General features: G+C 42.0%; 1 protein-coding gene across 7 annotated transcripts in view; it reads right to left on the minus strand.

Moving 5' to 3' along the window:
• Nucleotides 1-207: 207 nt before the first annotated feature.
• MEF2C (myocyte enhancer factor 2C) overlaps nucleotides 208-23423 on the minus strand; it is a 201601-nt gene continuing 178385 nt past the window's right edge. For 4 of the 7 annotated variants that reach the window (XM_084833622.1, XM_084833626.1, XM_084833620.1 and 1 more), the window contains 4 exons: nucleotides 20916-21088; nucleotides 16900-17029; nucleotides 15079-15214; nucleotides 958-6091 (listed from right to left, as the gene is read on the minus strand). In XM_084833622.1, the coding sequence (XP_084689748.1) occupies nucleotides 5770-6091; nucleotides 15079-15214; nucleotides 16900-17029; nucleotides 20916-21088 (761 nt within the window). In that variant the 3' untranslated portion in view covers nucleotides 958-5769. Of the gene's footprint in view, nucleotides 6092-15078; nucleotides 15215-16899; nucleotides 17030-20915; nucleotides 21089-23423 lie in introns of all 7 variants that reach the window. The other 3 variants (XM_084833625.1, XM_084833624.1, XM_084833623.1) reach the window with 2 other exon arrangements.

The raw sequence follows: 23423 nt of genomic DNA on the forward strand, positions 1-23423 counted from the left end.
TCCTGCTGCTGTGGATTAAAATTGGAGCGGAGAGAAATGCAGACAATGGTCCCACTGAGAAACAGAATACTGCAATCTCTTGATATTCCAGATTTCTCAAAGCTATGGGCAGTCTCCAGGTCTGACTAGACAGCCTTGACTGTCCAGTGACATCTGAGTAACAGCACCACTTTATTCTTTTTAAAAAATGCACCAGAGACACTGTATCACTAAGAAAGCCAGTAACTTTACTGATTCGGCTGCAAAATACAAATTATACCTTATGTCCAGCAGGAGAAACATTTGAAATTTTCCCATTTTATTTTTGTGTTCACTACAGACAGCTGAATTAAGTCCCTTGAGATACACAGATGTGATTTTAACTTAGTTATAATGTCTTGTCATCTAGTGGCGACAAAGTCCAGCTTATGCCGCTGTAAGCCTCTAAGTTTAATATTTCTTGCAAAATGCTTGTATGCCCCCATTTACAGGATGATTTCTTAATTATCACTGATTTAATTAAAACAAAACCCCCAGAAAAAGTAATAGAAGCAAATCATCTGAAGCAATCCAAGTCAAATACTTTATGGCGTCATGCAGGCCTACATGAGTGACTCCACAGAGGATAATGATGCTGTGAGTTTCATTTGTCATTGTGCTGACCTCTTTTAATCAAATCGAGGTACAGGTCAGTCTGAGGTATGAATGGGGGTGGCAAAACTAAATGACCTGGTTATGCTCATAATCAAGTGGAGAATTTGACATGGAAAGTATGTAATTCAACACTTGGATTGCTCCACATCTTTGGTTAAAATATATTCACAAAAGCCTGTTATTAGCTTGACAGTGAAGCATTCTCCACTGACACCAATGTTCCATCAGTCCTTCAAGGGACCTGTAATGGCAGGAAATGGAGGCCACAGAAGTGAAGACGTCATTGCAGATGGCATAAAACGGGAGCAGATGAAGTATGCTGTGTTTAGGCAACAGCCTTTATTGAGGTTTCAAGTGGCTTTTTGGAAACAAAGACAAAGCATTTGCCTTCTGGGGGAAGGAGAAGAGAAAGAAAACAAAACCACATTGTTGTGTCTACTAGGAAGAATGGGTGTATAGGCTAAGACAAAGGCAAACAATAAAAGGTGTTCTTGACATTCTTGAAAACAGCATAGCAGTTGTTTTATTCTTGCTTTTTGCTTTGCCTGAAAAAAAGCTCTGAGCAGATATCTTTATATTAATCATTTAAAAATTTTAAATTCCACTTCTAGGGAAAATAGAAACCATTTGGTTACAAAAGCAACATTGAAAAAACACTGAAATGATTAAAAACAGCTTCACCGGGAAAGGCATCAATGCATACAATATACAAATTTGTGCAGATTGTGTATATCAGCCCTCCCCAGCAATGTGCCCTCCAGATGTGTTGGACTACAACTTCCATCATCCCCAACCAGCATGAGCAGGTGGCTGGGAATGATGGGCAGTTGTGCAACACCTCTGGAGGGCACCAAACTGGAAAAGGCTGGCGTATATCATATCATTGTCACCAACAATTAGTCTTAACAACTTCATCATCAAGCCCTTTCCAACTAAGGATCAGCTTAGCAACAAGAAAGGGAGGAGACACCTCTTAAAGTAACTCATGTTGCCTATAACTTTGTACTGCCTGGGTTGAAGAAAATCTTAATACCTTTTTGAGGCGCTGCCCCAAACTGCTTAAATATAAACGAATCACACAATAAGCTCCAAAAGTAGCTTTGCAAATGCAATAGATGGTTAAGGTACAGATAAAAGGAACAGCTAAAGATTGACAGCTAAGGTTTCTAGAAAGCAACATCACAATTAAAAGTTGTGCTTCTTTAATCATTAATTCCATTTACAATTATGAATTAACCCTCACTTTCTTGCTCCTGTAGCAGGAGGAGGATCGAAAACCGGTGTCCATAGTCACGATTCAGTTCTGTGGCTGTATAAAAAACCAAGGTCATAATTGCAAGAGATTGCCTTGTCTAGGTGTATGAGCTTGCTTCCATTGTACCTACTTGCTCATGGGTACAATGCATTAACTAACATTACACCTCCACTCCCTTTCAGAAGCTCAAGTGTTCTTTTTTTCTTGTGTCGTTGAGGCAACTGTAAGGTAAGCTATTCATATGGCTATTCTTCAAAGTCAGAAGACTGATCCCACCAGCCCCATCGACAAATTACCTTTAACAATACTGATGAGCCAAATATTGTTTCTCTATTTTCTTAAACCCCCCCAACAAGGTACAGTTGTGACATATTTGCATATTTAAGACACATCAAAGTTGAAAGGTCTCAAATGGAGAATGGTATTGGTGTGTCAGGTGAGGGAGATAATTTGGAAACCCAATCAATGTTTCAAAAAATCAATTACTGGCCCCATTCTCACTTTCTTTTAATGCATGCGTATCTTTTGTAAGTCACCTGTAGGATGGTTGCATTATCAAAGACATTTTTCTGTATCTGGAACATGTGTGATTATGACCTGGTCTCAGCACGCTCCTAAGACTTTCTGTGCCAGCCAATAAATACTTAGGATGGGACAAAGTAACTGCTGAGCCTGCACATGATCACAAACTATGCTGGGATGTGTATTTGCAGGTAGGTATCACAGAAGAACAATGAGAGACATGGCCAGCTTCACCTGTGTTGTTCATGCTTATTACTAGTGGCTGTTCAAAGTCAACAAAACCATTTGTTGCATGTGTCATCAGCCAAACACACAATTTCCAAGGTCATATCCTTCTGCGGAACATACCACTACAAATTAAAATTTGGCCAATGTCAGATGAATGTGCTGTACAAACTTCATAGTAGAATTCTTGCTTGTGAGCCTGGAAAGGTATTGCTGACTAACTGCTGTGTCTATGGACAGGTAATAAAGGAGAAGTAGTCCTCCAATATCTCAACTCTTCATTATACTGGCAATGCACTTATACAGGAAGGAGGTAGAGCGATCTTGGGAACAGCATCATCTTATGTCACTGGAATATTAGAAATTACTCAAATTTCATTCACCTCACATTTCACCCCCCCCCCCCCGGCACCCGCCTCAGCTCCTTCCCAAGCAGAGCTTACTTGGAAAGCCAGCTCCCAGGGCTGAGACCCAGGACTGTAATGAATGCTGGATCTCAAGCTTCAAACACGTAATGCAATTGTAAAGACAAGAGTGATCTGAACCATGTGCAGAGTCCCTTTCCCTCAGTACTGAGAAGCCAGAGATAGCTTTCCCCCTCCACACCTGTGAATAGGGAGAAGGCTTCTGGACAATCTTCAGTCTAAGTATCTTTCTTTTAAAAAAGAAAAGAAAATTAACTAACCACCAATCACTTGCCTTTAAAGTTCCACATGAGTGTGTGGGGTGGCGGGAAACATAAGAGCCAAGCTAGATGTTATATGCAGATGTAATTTCCTCCTGACATTACTTCCTTTTCAAAAAAGAAAAGCAGCCTCAAGACGTTGTCATTGGAAGGAGAGGGGCAGTGGGTGGGGAGGAGGTGCTTAACCTAATCCCCGGGGGCCATTCTTCCTGCTCAAAATTACCTCCCCAAGTTGCTTTTCCCCATGTAGGGAACTATGTGAGTTTGGAAATAGTACAGAATGGACATCATTCAATGATAACCATGGTTATCTGCAAACCTTTGAGGTTATTATTATTATTACAAGATAGTTGTGAAGCCCTGAGATCCATGAACATGATGGCTACCTCATGCAGAAATTTACAAAAGGAAATTTTTTCCTCTGTTGCTACAAAGGAAGTCTAGAAACAGCATTGCACTTGAGTGAAGTAGTGGAATTCAGCTCCTGTTACTCCCTGCGAGGAGCTGGGTCAGACATGTATGTTCATCACTTTGTGATCATAACATCAGATGTCAACGCAAACAACACTTTTCAATGGATATCGTTCACACATCTGGCTCTGAGTCACTTACCTGGGAGTAAGCTCCATTGAACTCAATGGGACTTACTTCATAGACATGTTGAGGATTGCGTTGCAAGTGACGTCCATGCATGTGTGAATTGGCCCTCAGATATCATCAGCAACCCAACATTTAGAGTCACCCTGAGCTTTAGAACCGGCTTCTTTGAGTGGGCTGCTATTTCTGCCCCCCCCCCATTACTTTGTGGAATGCAGCAGAGACATTCTACATTTGAATACTAGCCCACCTGGATTTCTGACATAACTAACTAAACAATGGGGGTAAAAGAGTCTTAGTTTTGGGATATTGATTTTGGGGTTACTCCTTATTGGATTTTCTAATCTTAACCTTCATTTGTAGGGTGTGCCCCTATGCTTTCATATTTCTGGGAATGTGGGATGTCACCAAGTTGCCTACCAGAGCAAATCACAGAAAAGGATGTCAGTTTTGATGGATTTATGAAAAGAGGACAAAGCTGTGCCATGTTGTGATCTAAACGGCAGAAAGCCACAAGATACGCAAGACATAAATTAGGTAAGAAGAGGGCCTTAAATATGGTCAAATGCGTAGACCAGTAGGATGGAGGTAATCAGTATATACAATGGATCACAAAATTACAGATGTATTAGAATTATATGGGCTGCTATAGGAAGGGAATTTTCTAATCTTTTGCAGATTAGCCTTCAACAGCTAACTGATTCTGTAAAATGTATGCAGATTAGAAGAAAAACCAAAAAGAAAAAAATAGTTAAATGTGCAACTGCACAAATATAATTCCCCCACTATTAAGATAACAAAAACTTCTGCTATTACCATAATTATTATATATATTAGAAAGCTATACACAAGCATGTTAATTTCACAGATTTTTTTAAAAGATTCTTAATATTTTATATAATTAGAAATACACATTTCAAAAACAAAACTTCTGCAAAGAGAAAACAGTTATCTTGGTTAGCAAAGCATGGAGTTCTTCATGGCTTAGGGTAGTGCTTTCTATACAAAAAAGTCCCCTTTTGTTTCTTTCAGGGCTGTTTAAAATATTGGCGAAGCTATGAAGGGAAAAAAAACACATTTTGGCTTAAGTAGACTACAAAAAGCCACAATGCTTTGCGAACTCTGTCTTACTTTTTAATATGAAAATAAGGAAAATGTAATTTACATATTTTTATATTTTTATTTAATAAGTGATGCAGACCCAGAATTTTAAAAATTAAATAGATTAGCCCTCAAACTAATTTTTTTTTCTTTTACAAGTATGGTCCTCTTTTAAATGCTTTTGATCCGTTTAACTGAGTGCCATACTCAAATGATATGCCAACACTTTTGTGAGCATTTCAGATACATTAAGTGACCTAGATTCTTCTATCTTTTTTTTCCTCCTTGGTCACCCAATTTCTGGGTCTCCCAAAACGTCTGTACATTTTCTATATGTTGCATAACAGCTGCTTTCTCTCTCAGTAAAGATCTGCCACACTGGGCAAATGTTTCCTTTTTTTTGTCTATTTACATGTAAATAACGTTGAACCTGCAACATGACACTATCTATTGTAACATACATTTTGCAAGGGAGCACAACAGTGAAAAGAAGTTAACCTTAAAACCTATTTTGTACAAGTGTTCTGTTGTACAACTGAAGTGCGAAGCTTATCTCAGCATTGCTGTTTATCTTTAATATGGTATCACTGAGGCAATTTAAAAGTACTTTTACAAAACAGAGTACCTGACTTTTTTTCCCCCACACACAGCACATATAATGCATATCGACCCCCTCCCTCCCTATTCCCCGTTAAGGTATAGCACACACACACACTGCAAGGAAAAAAAACCCTAATAGCTAACAATGTTATCATGTTGCCCATCCTTCAGAGAGCCGCATGCGCTTCACAGAGGGACTTTCCCTTTCGTCCGGCGAAGGTCTGGTGAGTCCAATGGGAGAGTGGAATTCGTTCCGGTGATCCTCTCTGTCGCTTCCATCGTAGGAACTACTACAGCTGCTCAAGCTGTCAACAGGGGACCTTCCCGCCTCGTGGCGCGTGTGCTGTGGGTACCTCGAAGGTGTGGTGGTACGGTCTCTAGGAGGAGAAACAGGTTCTGACTTGATGTTGAGGCTTTGAGTAGAAGGCAGGGAGAGATTTGTATTCTGAGATAAGTGAGTGCTAGTGCAAGCTCTGTAGGAGGAAAGGAAACCCAGTTACAGACTGAGGAGGCAGAGCCCCCAGAAATGCACACTTACACAAAACATCAGCTAAACGATTCAAATGGTTCCCAGTGCATACCAAGATTGGAAGGCATATTCTCTACCAATGCAGGGCACCTCTAAACTGTCCTTGTGATTTGTCCTATAATGTGCCCAAGGATCGAAGACAAGATGGAGTTCATCTCAAATTGTACTGCATCAAATAATGGCAGCCAAATTTTGAAGTTTTGACACCACAGCTTCATGTATAACTGATGATGGCATGTGTGCATGCAGACATGAGCGCTTCTGAAGGGTGATATCTTGCTGTTCGGTAGTCTAATTCACATTAGTTACCCCCCAGATATGCATGAACAATTTACAGCTAATTCACAGTACTTTTTTAAATGTAGTAAAAGTTTAATTTCTGTGGGCCATTTGATCTTCTGAATGCCTCGATGTATTTCAGAATTGCAGCACTCCAAGACTAGTTTGGAAAGAGGGCTGAGCCAGGATGTGGTAAATTAGTGAGGTCAAGACTCAGGAAATTCCCTGCCCATACCCAAATGCCCCCCAATATTGACACATATAGAATAATCAGAGGAATCAGCCCTTCGTACTCTCTATTGTTATTGTTTTCAGTGCTTTTAATTAAGCTTTTAATGTTTTTTATGATGTTATTTTCGACTTGTACATCACCTTGGTAGTTTTGGTAGGTGATATAAAAGTACCACTACTGCTGCTGCTCTTGCTGTTACTGCTACTACTGCTGTACAAAAGGTCAACGTCAGTCAGGATGTGGGAAATCCAGATTCAAGTCCCTGGTCAGCAAAGGTTATGTGAATGAACAGCAGTGAGCCTTGGTCCTTGTATACTCTTCCTCCCCTCGCCACCTCCTGTTGTGAGGAGGAGACTGAAAGCATCTGCTTCTGGCTAAAACCAACCAGAGTTTCTTGTGACATCTGTACTGGAAACTCTGGTTAGTTTAAATTACTGCTTGTTGAAACAAGCCAGGATCATAAACCTTGGCTTGATCTTTGTTGTTGTTGTTCAGTCGTTAAGTCGTGTCCGACTCTTCGTGACCCCATGGACCATAGCACGCCAGGCCTTCCTGTCCTCCGCTCTCTCCCGGAGTGTGGGCTTGATCTTAGTTTGTTTCAATAAACCATAATTTAATCTAACAACAAGTTTGTCCTTCTTGTATGTAACGACAAACCACGATGAGTTAAAAACAGGAAGCAGAAAGTTCCAGTCCCCTCCCACTGCTGCACTAGAGAAGGAGAGGTGTGTGTGTGGGATTTAATATTTTCAGATTTAAGATTTTCACAGCATTTCTCCCCTTACTGTGATGGTAGCTTTAACCATATAAATGGAGAGAGTAAAATGTGGGGGCAAAATGTTTGCTACTTTTAAACATAATTTAAAATACAGGAGATGTAAGCTATAGTGTTGGAGAGAGAGAACACATTGTGTTCAGTGAAAAATGACTGAAGATATAAGGAAATCATCTTGAAATGATGGGGCATGACTCTGAGGGGGTAGCCTTGCATTTTTCTATTTTTTAAATAAAAAGATCATGTGCATATGCATTCATCCTTAATTTTAATATCTACGTGTTGGAACCAGATTTGCCTCTCCTTGAATGGAAAGGCTCCTTACATTTGTGGAGGCAACCAAGATCTAGTGGAGGCTTCCCGTCATCCCCTAGTGCCACCTCCCATGCGGTTTCAAGAGAACTGGAGGACCTTCAACTCTCTGGAGCAGCATGGGAGATGGTGCTGGGGACTGCAGGGCAGTGCCAGTTCCAGGTTTTGGAGGGCCCTTGGGCAAGACACCCTCAACAGACTCCCTTCCTCAGTGAGTCACCCTTTTCACCTACATTGTTACTAGCGCTATTACTCCTCATGTTCTTTCTCATCATTGCTACCACTTACTTGCTTGACAGGCAGACAGCCAGTGAACAGGTAGGCAGTGACATCTACTGCTCCACCTTCTCATCACCACCATTGCCTGGGCTGGAGCGAGAGGTAGGTGAAGAAGCAGGTTGCACTGGTGGAGAGGAGCAGCAACTCCAGGGGACTCTTGTTAGTGGGCCTTTGCTGGGGTATAGGCCCTCACCAGCTGCCCAACCATGCCCACTCTTGATGCCAGCCCTGCTGCAGTGGGAACTGGAGAAAATCATCACCTCATCCCCTTCCTCCAGCTCCAGCGAAATTATGCCGAGCGCAAGTCTGGATCCAACTCTATATTTATGTATTTGCCTGTACAGCTACTTTTAAAGTATAATTTTAAAATGTTGTAGAACGACTTGCATCCGGTGATGTTATGAGTCCTGTTCAGGCATTATGCTTAAACAGGTTATATAAATGTGCATAAGGGACATGAGTTCGTGTGCACTGTCTCCACCTCCAGTGTCCCTAGCCCTTTCCTCTCCATTCTTGGCCTTGCCAGGTTGAACGACAAGGCTGGAAAGGAGGTTTCACTCACGCCGACATGAATGCGAGTAGAATTCTCCACATGACTGGGGATCCTGCTGTACCAGGGTTCTCCATTGCATGGCAGATTCTACTTGCATTCAAGCAAGTTTTGATACTCCAACAAGTTCAATAAACGTATGAAGGGGGAGCAGGCTTGCCCCTGAAAGAAATGTCCCCATGACCATTACTCATGTTCCCTGGCCATGCACATTCAGCAGTAGTGGGAAAGGGGGTTTACGCACATACAAATGTAGGCCTCCTCCACATGAGCCATAAGCCACATTGGGCCATGTGCCTGCAGGAACCCTATGTACATGCACAGACATCCTTTCCCACTAATACTGAATGGATGGCTGCCATGACATTTGTCTGGGGGAATGGCTAGTGGACATGATCCCATTCCATCCCTCCCATGTTCACTGAATGCGTGAGAAAGTTCATCTGAACAGCTCTAGACCCAAGATTCTACAGTGTGGCGGCAGTGGTTTGAACACATATTCATTTGTTCTCAGGGCAAAGAATGGATGTTCAGATCGCTTCCGTCATACTTAAGACTAAATGTATGACTTCACTCAAATATAACTGAAGTAGTGGCTGAATTTTAATAACTGATATGCACCAAGCAAGCACACTGGAAACAAAAAATGCCAACTCTCCCCCTCCCTGCCCCTGGAGGGAAATGTATTACAGATAAAAGTAAGAAAGCTAAGCCTTTCATTGGAAGTTTATTTTCATATTATTATTTGCAGGGCAGAACAAGAGAAAAAGAAGACAGCTGAAGGGGAAGTGAGAGGATAAACTAACAATATCTTATTTTTGACGATGTCTAGGGCACTTATTTTATCGGTGTCAAACAAATCATAACCATAATAACAAAAAAGAAGGGCTGCCCCCTTGCTTGGAAGTATGTGTTGTATGAAGGCACCTCCTACTGGTAAGGTTTTTCTTTCATTTTCTGATAATACATTCACCAAAGTAACATATATGTGAATGTGATACTCTTAGGGACAAGCCCCTGGCCTTTTAGACTGGTGAAGCCTTAGTGAAATCGAACTCAGGAACCATTCATCAAACTGAACTTACAGTTTAATCCACATAAGTCTGATGCAGGCTTGGTGAACCAGCACACAGTGGCCTGATTCAGATGTCATGATCGCGGTTGGATAACCACGGCTTATTGAACCAGGAACCAACAGGGTGTCAAAACACTTCCTTCTTGCTTCTCTTCTCCCCTTGCACACTTTGCTTCAGTGAAGATATTCTGGTTTCTTAACTGTTTCTTACAGTTTCCCAAGGACTCCCAACAAACCAGGATATGAAACCAGGATCAGATCTTTTATACCACAGTTTCCTGATCTCGGGAAACTATGATTTCAGAAATCAAGGTATCTTCATGGAAGCAGAGGGAGGAGGCGAGGGGAGAGGTGAGGGGGGAGACATGGGCACATGGCTCCTTTCTGGTCCAAGAAACGATGGTTTATCAGATCAACATAGCATATTCTATACACTGGTCGGATTCAGGCTAACAGCTGTACTAGTTGCAATGTTATGACATTTGATATTACACTAGCATTGGGGCGACTTTACAACTTCATCATAGACAGATACGAGCATCTTAAATCTTTAAGATAATGTTAGAATTTCCTATCCTAAACTTTTTCTAAAATGTCAAAAAGGATTAATGTTTTGGGGTGAGAGGAACAGAGAAGAGAACACATTTTCTACAGACAACTCCATCTGTGAGTACATGTCTCTTGGACATGCAGGCTTTACCACTCATCCTTTGCACGAGACTCTTGCTCTACTGAAAGGAATGGGAAAGCAGGGGAGCTCCATGTTAGTATTGGAGCTTGCATATCTGCAAGCAGACCATCAATCAGCCAAGGCACTCAACTTCAATCCTCTACAATCTCAGTGGGACTTACCCCTGAGTCAAGAGTGGAGAATTGTAGCCAATATCTATCAAACTTCTGCTAAAATGCAAAATAATGCTTTATCTCATGTGGACACATTTGAACTTGGAATGATGTGGTGATGTTTTTATCGTCAACTGTCACAATGTTTAATAATGAATGGCTATAGTTAGACAACAAAGAGAGAACTAAATGCTGTATCAGTAATTGCTTTCATCTGCCCTGCATTCAGCAGATTCTGTCAAAAGTTATCTTTCCAAAGGGAAGGGGATGAGTGTGTTGGCCCTACAGTTGCAATTGTGTGAAAAGTAAAAGGAAGTATAGAATTTCCTCTGATACACATTCTTGGGAACACCTGAAGGTGATGGATTTCATGCTTGATAAGCTAGTAAGGCTCAATTTACAGCTACACATTTGCATTGGTCCAAGGACTTGTTTCTCTACCACCCTTAACAGCCAAAGTACATGTGACTTTTATAGTGTAGTTTATCATTGATAGCTCTTTTCTCTTTAACCTAGCCTTTCCCAAGCTGGTGCCCTCCAGATATCGGAGACTTCAACTCCCATCAGCCTTGCCAATGGTCAGGAATACTGGGACTTCCAGTCCAAAACATCTGGAAGGCACCAGGCTGTAGAAGGCTGCTTTAACCAACAGCTAGTTTGAGGGGCCCCACTATGGATGGGGTTGGTGACTTGAGGGGAGGGGGCTCTGGCCCTCACTGTGGCTCCCACTGCCCCCCTCTTCCATGCCCACTATTTGCAATTGGAGGAAAGCTCCCATTAACACGATGGGATAAAGATCACATCTACTTTAGCCCTTATTCACTTTTTCGTAGTGACTTAAGTATTTCTGTTGTTACCTAATTTGGCCTTGACCGAATTGCTGGTTGCCTCTCCCTCAGCCCTGGTGAGATCTGATTATTTCAGGGCATACGATGCTGCACCCCTGAAGGGCACTTGCATATGGTTAGGAGACAAGCAAAGGAAGTAGTACCATTTAGCATCTGTTGCACATCACTACTCCTTGGGAAATCTAATACGTTCTTACAATATTAGTGCCTAATGTGGCACTAAGTTAAGGCCAGACACTCAAGTGTTTTATTGATTCTGCCCCACCCTACCCCTCATTCCTGAGATGTACATACCAACCTACATAGCAAATGGGAGATGGTACAGAGCAAAAAGGCTTGATACTGTTTTACTAACCCTTCTTGTGGCCTGACAAATGGCTATTTAATTTCAGAGAAGTCTTAAAAAGCTATTGAGTGAAATATTTTCTGCAACTTGCAATTAGAGTGCTAACTTGTGTCGAAGTTAGAATAATGGATAGCTATTCTTTCAATAAGAATAATCCAGAATGTATTTTTTCAGGTAAAATTATGCCAGTTATTTTATGACTGCATTAGAAACTGATGATAGCACATGGCAAATCTATCAAGCCTTGTTGTTGGTTTAGCATTTACTTATTACCTTATTCGTTAATAAAATAGCCTTATTGTATCTTAGGATATGCTACTGAAAACAATTAGCTTATTTTAATGCTGCTTGGGATGGATATTTCCATTCTTTGGGATGTAAAAAAATACTTAGATTCTTAAAAAATACTTATCTACTGCTAGTTTTTACTCTGGCTTTATTTGTTTTGAACTTTTAAAGGTTTTATATTATGTTTTATTGTGTATTTTAGGGTTTTAATTTTTGTGAACAGCCCAGAGACTTTTGACTATTGGGCAGTATAGAAATGTAATAAATAAATAAATTAAATTGATGCAGAAGGATATTACGAAGATCCAGTTGGGATACCAGAAATTTTTAGTAGGGCTTCAACAGTCATAAAACAGTCAACTGTTACAGATTAAAAGTTTGGGTACAATCCAGTGAATGACCAAACTTTGATTTAGGCCACAATCCTATGCATGTTTAGACAGAAATAAGTCCTTCAACTCCCAGCATCTCCTAGTCAGCCATACTGTCCGGGGATTGCTGGAAGTTGTAGGATTTATTTCTGTCTAAATATGCATAGGATTTCACCCTTACTTGGGATGCTTTCAACTGCATCCCAAAGAGCACAGCACATGTTTAAATTATTACACAATGCCCTTCCCCCCCTTTTTTAAGGCACTTGTGTTTACAGTCTTTGGAAAGACATCAAACCTGCCTCATTAGCATATGTGAAAGTTCAGATCATAGGACAAGTGAACAGTTGGTTTGTTTTCTTTTATTTCTTTTGTTTTATTAGGTTTGGGTGATTTAATATTTTTTAGAAAGTTTCAACATTTTGTGAAAGTATAAATGACTATAGGCTTTCCTTCCAATAAAGAACTCTCCTGCAATTGCCACTAGAGGGCAGGAATGCATGGCCTTTAACTGGGAAATGAAAACTAATTTTGCTTGCTGGCAAACTTCTAAACATGTAATTTAGGTTATCTTTCTGTAAAGGATTTCCAAATACATGAAATGTGCATGACCCTTCTGAATGCATGCCAGTCAGACAAGCGTATGGATCACTAAAGCATCCAACTGTTACGTCACTCAGTAACAGTGACTGATCAAACATATATTACAAACTGTATTGAAGTCAAATGTTAAAGTTTCAATGGTGCTAAGGTTAAAGTACAAAAGAAAAGTACAACTATTAGAGTTCTAATTATACTATGCCTAAAATGATATGGAATAATTAGTTAAACCACCTTATGTTAATAGACTGGGGAAGGGGTGAGTTATATTTGAACTGCCTTACCTGGTTTCATGTTTTGAATCTTTAAAGAATGACTACTAAACACAGCTGGAATCAGGCGCAGATTAACAATTGTGGGAACTTCAGCCCTCAAGACATAGGAAGCTGCCTTATATCAGCTCATGACGATTTGCCACGGAAGTGCACTACTGTCTACTCAGACTAGCAGGATCTTAACCACAGGCCGCCCTCTGGGCAGCACTCCGTGTGGTACAGGAGTTCGTAGCTCAGTGACAGAACTGTCGGCCCCTCCCTGGGTATTGCCAGTGCTTTGCACGCATACACCAACTTCTCTAGATTCAAGCCACCTGATGAAACCGGTAGGACCGTGGTCTACCACTGAGCTATGGACCTTTCCCCGATATCCATCATAAAATAACAGAAGCTACTTGCATTACAAAGTATCCTAGTATCAACTACTTTTCTCCCACATAAAAGCCCTACGCAGGTGGTTTTCTGCACGAGAGTAGGGCCAAAGCACATAAGGGGACGTGGGTGTGCATGTAAGCCCCGCTCCCAGCAACCCCGTGCATCCAGTTTTCGGTTACACCGTTGTGCATTGAGTTCAAAGGTCTTAAGAGGGCTCTGTGAACACATTCAGCTGAACGTGCTAACCGAGCCCTCTTCAGGCGTTCACGCTCAACGCGTGGCGGTCTAACCAAAAACCAGGCATGCAAGGATGCAGGTGGTGGGGTTTACACGAGTGTCTGTGTCCCCATGCACACTTCACCTCTACACATGAGCAGGCAAACGCCTGCATAGGGATGAGGTATATCTATAGATCAATATAATGGCCCAATGGCAGGAACATCTTTCTCTCCTCGCCCTTTCTGGAGGTGAGCTGTCATTGCTGCTCCCAGCCAAGTGGAGAAGGAGAAGGGAGGAAGGAAGCCACCCTCCATAGAGCAGGAGGCTGTGGCAGGCAGGGGGAGCAAAAGGAAAAAAGTCCTGTATGATTCAGGCAGCTGGGCTTTGGCAAGAAGAAAGTAGTTTCCCAACCAGCCCAAGCCCAGGTGCAGCCAGTTGCATCCCTCCCAAGCCAGCTCAAGTGGGAATGACTGAACATCAGGAAAAATTTCCTGACTGTTAGAGCAATATGACAATGGAACCAATTACCTAGGGAGGTGGTGGGCTCTCCCACACTGGAGGCCTTCAAGATGAGGCTGGACAGCCATCTGTCAGGGATGCTTTGACTTGGATTCCTGCATTGAGCAGGGGGCTGGACTCAACAGTCTTATAGGCCCCTTCCAGCCCTACTATTCTATGATTCTATGACTATAATTCAAGCCTCCCCCACCCCCAAGCAAACCCAAGGAGTCTGCAGTGGTCAGGTAGCCATTCCTCTGACTGTCGATTCTGAACTTCAAGCCTCCACCCCAGCCCCGGAGTTCAGTGTGATGAAATTATGAACTGTGATCTATCCGTATGTATGTATGTACGTACGTACGTATCACTGACATATTGTAGGCCTGCCATTTAGTATGTGTTAAACTTGCCTTTAAGAGAAGAGGACCATTTTCACTAGCCCACAACCAGCAGAAGTGAATGGTGCCAGCAGTACTGTAGGGACAAAGCAGATCATGTCCTTCTGGCAAGGCTGTAGCCTCTGCCCCATCTACATGCTGTACCTCCAGAATTGGGGCCCACATATGGGAGAACATGGAGCCAATTTCCTGATGCTTCTTGGAATTGGGCTGCATGACCCCTGGTGGTTAGCTCACTACCCGTGGAAGTGGGCTGCTATGTCAGCTCAGATAGGAGACTGCTTGGGGGAATGGCACTTACTGCCTCATTAAGACCATCACTATGTAATATGCAGTGGTGTATAACACTCGCTGGTATGATTACTTACCCCAGCTGACTGAGGGCAGATGGTGGCATGTTATGTAGATGTTGTTGTTGCCAGCCAGTTACTGAGCCCAGGTGGAGAGCACTGGCTGTGTTAAACCCAGAGAGCGACGACAAATCTGCGCTACTTAGTGAATATTCTGGATGCAAGAACAGAAAATACAGTGATTTAAAAATGTAGGAGAAAACAGTTAAACAGCTACAAATATAAGCATTTACCCTTCCATGAACCAGCTAATAAGCCACTGCATCTTCACTATTCCTGTGGTCTTAAAGTGCCCCCACCCCACCCCTGCTGCTAGAAAAATATTAAGTTCAGTGTGTTATCTTGGGGAACAAATGCTAGATGAATTCAATTTGCTGGCTCCTGGAGGCCATTCAACTTATGAAACTCCATGGTATTCTTAACAAACATTTGCCACTATCACACACAAATGCGTTCTGTAACTGGAGTCCGCAACCCATTCACTCTAAAGTCATGTTACTATTTCTCCAAGCATATGGGGCTTGTTGTGGGTTACTGTGAACTACAGCAAGAGTGGGCAGACTCCAGGTTTCTGGAATCTATACTTAGCTTTTTATTCCAACTGTAAGGTCCACTAACTGGAGTCAGGTGCAAAAAGTGTGGCTCAGGAGGGTGATTTATGCAACTAGCAGGGATAAGGAACAGGGTGCTTTTGAGCAGATGGCTCAGACCAAGAATTTGTTTTCAGGATCAGACCTGAGCTCACAACCCTTTTACACAAAAATCCACTCCTGGTCCCCCCTGCCCCCACACAAGCTTTCTTCATTTCAGGAGTCTAATTTATGAGGGGGGCAGCCTTTTGCTGTTGCTATTGTTAAATCATTTGTGGTCTACTGCTAATCACCCGAAGATCTAACTTCTGCTCATCCCTGAACTACAGTCAAAGTGAGAGTAAGGGAAGCATCTGGGCATCTGAGACTCTTGAAATGGATCTCTTGGGCTTTGGGGGTGGAACCTAGCCAAGAGACTTCCCATGGCCTGTGTATGTGCAGGCTTCCAGGTGCAGAAGGGGACAGTATGAAACCTCCAGGTTGGTCAAGCCCAGCATGAGTTCTAGGAAACTGGTGTTCAGCTTCTAAATCAATAGAACCATGAATGTACTTAAGGCTCCAGCTTCTGGCTCCTTCAACTCTTGGGGGACCCAGAGTGCCCCTTCCAAATATGGATTTGGATGCAGCCACCCTTAGCCCAGCCTGTCCTGACAGTCAGTGCAATACATGGATCATGTTCAAAAAGTGTGATGTGTCCATGCGCCCAAATCACTAACTACTTCCTACTGCACCTTACTGATGTGGAAACTGTGTGTGTGTGTGTGTGTGTGCGCGCACGCGCGTGTGTAAAGCAGGTACTGTGTGGAGCCTGCAGCTCAGGTGCACACTGCAGCACATCAGTAATAGCTCTGACTTCTCAAAAACATCTAACCCCCACTCAGTTACACCTAGCATGTGGTGGTGGGCACCAATTAATTATGAGCTTCTACAAAAGTAAGCACCCTGCAGAGCAAATTCTGAAAATACAAGTGGCTTCTCATTTCTCAAGAGTGAATTAGTGATACTTCAGCCACTTGAGGTAATTTCTTACTATGATGCACAATACAAATACATTTCTTCCTACAATTCAAGGTACACTGTATTTATTTACTCGTTTCAAGTATTTATCAGCTGCATTTTCTGCCAGAACAACACTCAAAGAAGTAGCGTACAACAAGATATTTCAGTACTACTGAGCTGTTGCATATGTCAGTATCTGGCTTTTCTCCCACTGCAATCTACACTGCTCACATCTGATACTGAGACTTACCGGTACCATATGTTGTTGAAATGGCTGATGGGTATCCTCCCATCCCTTGCCCTGGCAAAGTAGGAGTTGCCACGGAAACCACTGGGGTAGCCAATGACTGAGCAGACTGAGAGTTATTTATCCTCTGATTCTTTTAAAGTAAGTAAAAGAAACACATTAACGTCAAGGCAGAAAAAGAGTTGAAATGAACTATATTTAGGGGTTGGATTTGTTAATATGATACCTGTATACAGATTTCCCAAAATTAATCATTTATCATGTTGCTTTTATGAACTCTGCCAATACTATGGTTTACAATCTTTCAAGAGACCGGTTGTCACCATAGTAACCCATTAAATCAGAATCTCCTAGGTAACCAAAGTAGTAACATATAAGATCCCCCCCCCCCCCGACATTGGTAGCAAACAGGCTATGAGGACAACTATTAATATTTAATTTGTATAGTTTCAGTTTTTTATTTGACTATAAAATATTACTAAAATGATGATAATAGTTCTTCAGCCCCGTTCAGCTCTAGTCACACTTTTAAACGTATTTCTGTGATTAGTTGTGTAAGAATGTTCAAGTGGATGAAGATTCAACGCACACCCCATTAAAAGCAATGCAGTGCTGATAGAGAGTATCTACACACTGATGCACGTCCAGCTTATGCCCACAGTTCCTGATCCAACAAGTGATATGTGCACAGAAGCATACTTACACATGCAGTTATTCTTAAATGATCAGGATGTTTATATTTAAATAAGCAAGCCACAGGATGAACATGTGAAGCTGCATGTTCAATTTTCACCAGTAGATGGTGCTGTGGTCACTTCATACTCAAAAATGCCAAAAGTTACTTGAAGGATACGTACGTGTGTGTGTGTGTGTGTGTGTGTGTAAAAACATTTTCTATATTTTTGTGTTGTTGGATACGAACATGTAAAAGGTTGGGGTACTTAAAGGTATAGAGCGTTTAGTGTAAATATAAGTAAGTTGGGGGAAATTCTAAGACAAAATTACTAGGAACAGCTTTTTAACAAGAAGTGGTTTCAGAAATGTACTTCACATCTGCCAATCTTTGATTGATAGGATGTGTCAGTGATAGAAAGCTGCATGGCATTTATTTTTATTTGAGAAAACTTTCCATGGTGAAAAAGGTTTCAACTGCTAACTCAGTAGGGGTAAGGCAAATGAATTTGTTTGTGCATGACTAAAACAAGCATCATTCTCACTTACCAAAAGGAGATCAACATCCTCAGACTGATAGCATAAGAAAGGAGGATGAATAATTAGCAAAAGCAGATATTCTCAAGTGCACTCCTTCCCTATTCAAGAAGGCACAGCTTCATTTCAAGGCACGGCAGGGCGAACGCTTGCTCGAGCCTTGTTAACTTCAGAGTAACCTCACTATAATGATTAGAGCTGCTCTGCATAAATTGTTTGCAGCTCACAGGGTTATTCATTTTTTAACATGTTTAGCATCTCCTATTTTCCTAAGTTAGCACCCTCTATTTTCCTAATGTTTCTCAAAGGTGAAGAAAAATCTAAGCAGTTTTTGGCCTAAGTCTTGCCCATTGTGACTTCATCTCCAACCCCAGTGGCTGCAAAGACTGCTTTTCAGAGACCCAACCTGTCAGTGGAGCCATTGGAAAGTATCATCAAGTGTAAATGTCCCTGGAATAAATCATTTGCAGGAGATGTTTTATCACTTCCTTAGTTTACAGAAGAGCAGCCACATAAGAGATTTGTATTTATCTCATTGCTTCAAGAGGGGGGTGTTGCAGTTTTTGCCCAAGTATCCAAGTTGATTTATAATGCATCACGCTAGCAGCTAATATAGAAGTGTTTAAATTGCTTGCCATTTTACATAATGGAGAGAAGTATTCCCAGCATTACTTACATTTTCCATCAGGATTTTTTTTTTTAATCAAGCCTACTTTTAAACAGTATGTTTCTCATGAAAGATTTACCTTCTGGTACTCTTTCATAGGGAATTAGAAGACACTAATGTTTCTCACGCACTTTGGATGGTTCAACAGTATCTTAGTTCTGTCCAAGTATGTTAACATAAGCAGGTGACACCGAATTAAAAATTATTTTTTCTTTAAAGGATTTTCATCTAAAGAATAACTGCTGTTTCTGATTACTGTAAAATGTGACCCTTGGTTCCAGAGTGGCAGATCTAAATCTTTACTTCTTTATTTTATTTCTCGATGCTGCTCAATGAAAAATTAACTGACTGTTGCCCTTCTACCACATTAAATGGAATCTTTGGGAAGAAGCTAGGAAACGTCTCTTTAAGGAGTAATAAAGGAAATTATGAAATCATAGAAAACATACACCTTTTTGGAATGTAACTGAAAATGTTTGCAGGGACAGTGCAAGTGGCAATACAAATACTCTAAAAAAGACACTAGATGTGGACAAATGGTCTGTTTTGATATGGTCAAACCATGTTTCTTGTGCAGTTCAAGAAAGTGAATAAACTGCACCCTTACAATGCCATGTTTACTTGGAAGTCAGTTCCACTGAGTTTAATGAGGCTTACTCCCAACTACATATGCATAGGACTGCAGCCTTGTTGTGGATTCTTGCTCACAGATAAGTAAAGGTTTGCCCTTATCCAAACAACAAGTTGAGAGCAAATCCTGAGAATAGGAAGAGTGACGAACAATCAATCAACTTAAACAATCTCCAATGCAGTGTTCAATGGTTTTTGGCACCATTTTTTCATAGCTGTGCCTGCTCATGGCTGAAGGACCCCTAGCAAGCTGACACCATTTTCTCACAAAAAGTAGGTAGAAGCTGCTTGCCAAAATGTACAAGGTCTATAAAAAATGGAGGCAGACTCTAGTGCCTGGTTTAGACACAGTAAAGCAGGAACGTGATGTGAAGGCCCATGGGAGATGTGTGCATTCTCCCAATGTGGGGCCAGAATGCACATTTTCCCACAGCGAAGATATGCACCTCCCCTTCACATGAGCTCTAGAAAAGCAGGGGGAAGCGTGAGTCCTCTCTTGGAATTTGTATGGGATGTACAAAGAGACTTGATCGTTTGTGCTTGCCCTACAAATCAGGATTGCAGACCAGGATCAAACACTGGTTTGCGCCATAAGTACAGGAAGTAGCTAACTGCATGCAAGGGAGTACTTCTTGTTGCTCTAAACCATGGTTTGAAGTTAGGTCTGAACTAATATTGTGCCTCAAGGTCAATTAAGCTAGTCAGGGAAGAATATCTCCTTTTCTAAATTTTTAAGTTTAAAGGTGGGATGCATGAATTTTACAGCACGTCTCCATGTTCACCTTCTTGAACAGCTGCTGCAGTATCAAATACACTAGCATAATTTTGGGCTTGATCAAAAGAGCAATGAAGTCAAACAGCTTTTTGAAGGAGTACCAAGGAGTTTAAAACTACCCAGTGCTCATGTTGAGGCAGGCCTCCCCAATCTGAGAAAAGTAGTAAAAAGGAAAGGAGCGGAAAGGAAGAGGATTGGAGAAAATAAATACACTAAAACAGGAGAGAGAGAGAGAGAGAGAAAGAAAGAAATTGGCCTATTCAGAATACAACAATTTAGGGTCCTGTGCGATCAAACAGCCTGATCAAACTCCATGTACAGGGATTTTGATTTCGTATGTGTTCAGAGAGGTGATAGTTAATTTGATTAAGAAATTTGATTAAGAAACAATCTGCATCTTTCAGTCCAGTCCAGACTTTTGATATTAAGTTGTAATTAAATCTGACTCATAAGTCTTTCTTTTCTGTGAGTTTGCACATGAGGAAGCTTGAGCAACTCCTTTCTTCAGCCAAGGGTGTTACACAATGGAGAAATTAGGCCAGGAGAGGGCAACTTGTGGCCCTCCAGATGTTTTCGCCTATAGCTCCCATTGTCCTTCACCACTGGTGGGAGCTGTAGGTGAAAACATCTGGAGGGCCATAAGTTGCCCAACCCCTGAACTGGGCATTCAGTCAGTCTTGACCTTAGTGAATACTGGAATATTTGTAATCTGGAAGGGGAAAGAAGAAAATGTGTTACCACAGATGGCATTGTATTCTTGCTGCCTGGTGGGATCAGCACTCGAAGATCTGGTTTACGGTTGTTCATCCCCAAGTTCATGGGGGGAGGAGACTTTGCTTGCATATTCTTGTTCAAGTTGCCAGGTGAGACCAGCAGACCTGGTGAGTTTCGGGGGTTGCCATACCCGTTCCCTGTTGAATTTGGCACAGAGAGTGAAACAAAACATTCAGAACAGATACAGATAGAAATGTTTCTTAGGTATGTAGACAAATGCTTTAATTTAGTCAACACAACATACACGCAGAAAAAAAGAAACTTTTTTCCCATATTGTAACTGCCCACAAAGTGTATATTCAGATTGTTCTGAAGACCCTAGAGAAAAAGGGTGTTCTCCCATGAAGAAATGTGGGGTGTGCACAGATTTTTTTCCTCCAAACAAAAGGCAGCTGAGAGGGAGACAGTCAGATATGACCCACTGTGCACAATGTAGAAGGATGTTCTCCTTCATAATCTCCTTTAAAATGAAAAGCAAGTGTGCAACATCCTGTGCTCCCATTTATATCAATGTGGCATGCACAGAAGAACTTCCTGGCAAATTGTGTTCCATGTTAATTAATGGGAAGATGGGGTATTGTTTGGATTTTCTGCCTCAAGCACCTGGCCTCAAGCATAGGGGCTATGCAGGACACCTAATCTATGGGAACGCAAATTCTATAGAGGACAAAAACCAAGCCTGCCAATACTTCCCTCTCATGCGTGGATGGTACATAAGGATAAGCTTTCAGAGAATGAAAATGCTAATCCTATATACTATATAGGTATAGTATATTAGCTATATAGTAGCTAATATAGGATTAGCTACTCAACCCCTGGATCATACATTACAAATCCAGACGAGATTGCTCCTTCTGCACACCTACTCTCCATCAATGTACATTTCAGTGGCTTAGTCTTTCTGCCTTTCTTTTTACCTCTGGCCAACTACTCACTCTTTCATGCCCCTCCCAGAGTAGATTATTATTAGAGGCTAGGGGGTATATTTTCATTACTGTTTTGTAGCACCACTGATGTACATACATTCACAGTGCTTAATTGAGGGATATGAGGGGGTGGGGGAGGACTGGTCCCTCTTCAGAGAAGTTTACAACTGGAATGTCAGTAGTGGGGGAAGCAACAGACAGTCCAAGGGGGAAAGTCCACAGCTTTCCCCAAAAAGGTTTGAGCAATTTTCCTCTACCAGTCATGGCCAGGTGGCTCTCAAAGGACTTCTCTGCCCTCACAGGTGCCGTGGCAGGCAGGAGTACTTGTTGCAGCCACGTGACATTTGCGGGTACATGAATGCAGCACAAGGCTTTTCCTGCTATCATATAAATATGTACTGCTGGCAACCAGCCCTTCAAGGGCTGATAAACAGCAGGAATTTGGTGCCCATGTCATGGATTGGTCATACCTCTTTCGGTTTTGTAGCCTTTTTGTTCAGGGGAGGGAGGAAAGAAGGAAGCTGAACTATGGTAGTGGCATCCAGAGACAGGAAAAGGTGCAGCTGGTTCCTGAAGGAGGAAGGGGGTGTTGTGGCCAGATTACGGAAGGCAGGAGGTGGGGAAAGAGCTAGATAGCCTATCACCTAGATCAGGGGTTGGAAGACTTCAGGATTTCAAGATCTACTTAAAAACAAACAAAAAAACAAACTGGAATCCTGACATCCACTAGTTGGAGCCAGGTGCAAAAGACATACACAGAATTAAAGAAGTCTGAGCTCAAGGATTTGTTTTGAGTACCAGAACTGAATCGAGCACAGTCCTTCCACACAAAACTCTTCTGGTTCACCCCCCTCCCCAGCTTTCTTCATTCCAGCAGTATAATCTGACTGGGCAGGGAGGAGATAATCTTGTTGCCATTGTTAAAACAACTGGGAGTCAGAAATACTTGCCAACTTACTGTAAATCACTTGGACATCTACCAGTTGATCCAGCAGTGGAGGCTGCTTCACACCTTGGATAGCTCCTTTAGAGTTCTGACTGAAACCCGGAGCGGATTCACGGCCCCCCTGACATCAGAGTCACCAGCCTCCACTGAGATCCAGACCTACCTTCTGCCTATCCCTGATCTAGATATCCTTTCTAGGAGCCCACATTCTTATTCGCAAGTCCTGCTAGAGCAGCTGTACTTGCTTACCACTGGACCAGGGAGGCCTGGATCCAAATCTTCACTTGAGTCATGAAGGTTAATGGATAACCTTGGGCTAGTCACAATCTGAGCCTAACCTATCTCAAAGGACTGGTGTGTGTGTGTGTGTGTGTGTGAGGGGGGGAATGAATAGAATAACTGCATGTGCACTGCTGAGAGCTCCAAGAATTATTAATGTGCTGTGGCACGCCGGTTGTGGAATGCCCTCCCCTTGGAGGCCTGATTGGTGCAGACATTGGTCTCGTTTCAGCGCCAAGTAAAAACGTGGCTTTTTACCAAAGCCTTTGAGAGCTAAATGCATTCCCTAGCACACTGTTTTAACTGTTTTATTGTTTTAGA

Source organism: Heloderma suspectum, chromosome 2, assembly GCF_057233095.1.
Source record: "Heloderma suspectum isolate Gila_16-S chromosome 2, 16-S_ref, whole genome shotgun sequence".
NCBI lineage: Eukaryota > Metazoa > Chordata > Lepidosauria > Squamata > Helodermatidae > Heloderma > Heloderma suspectum.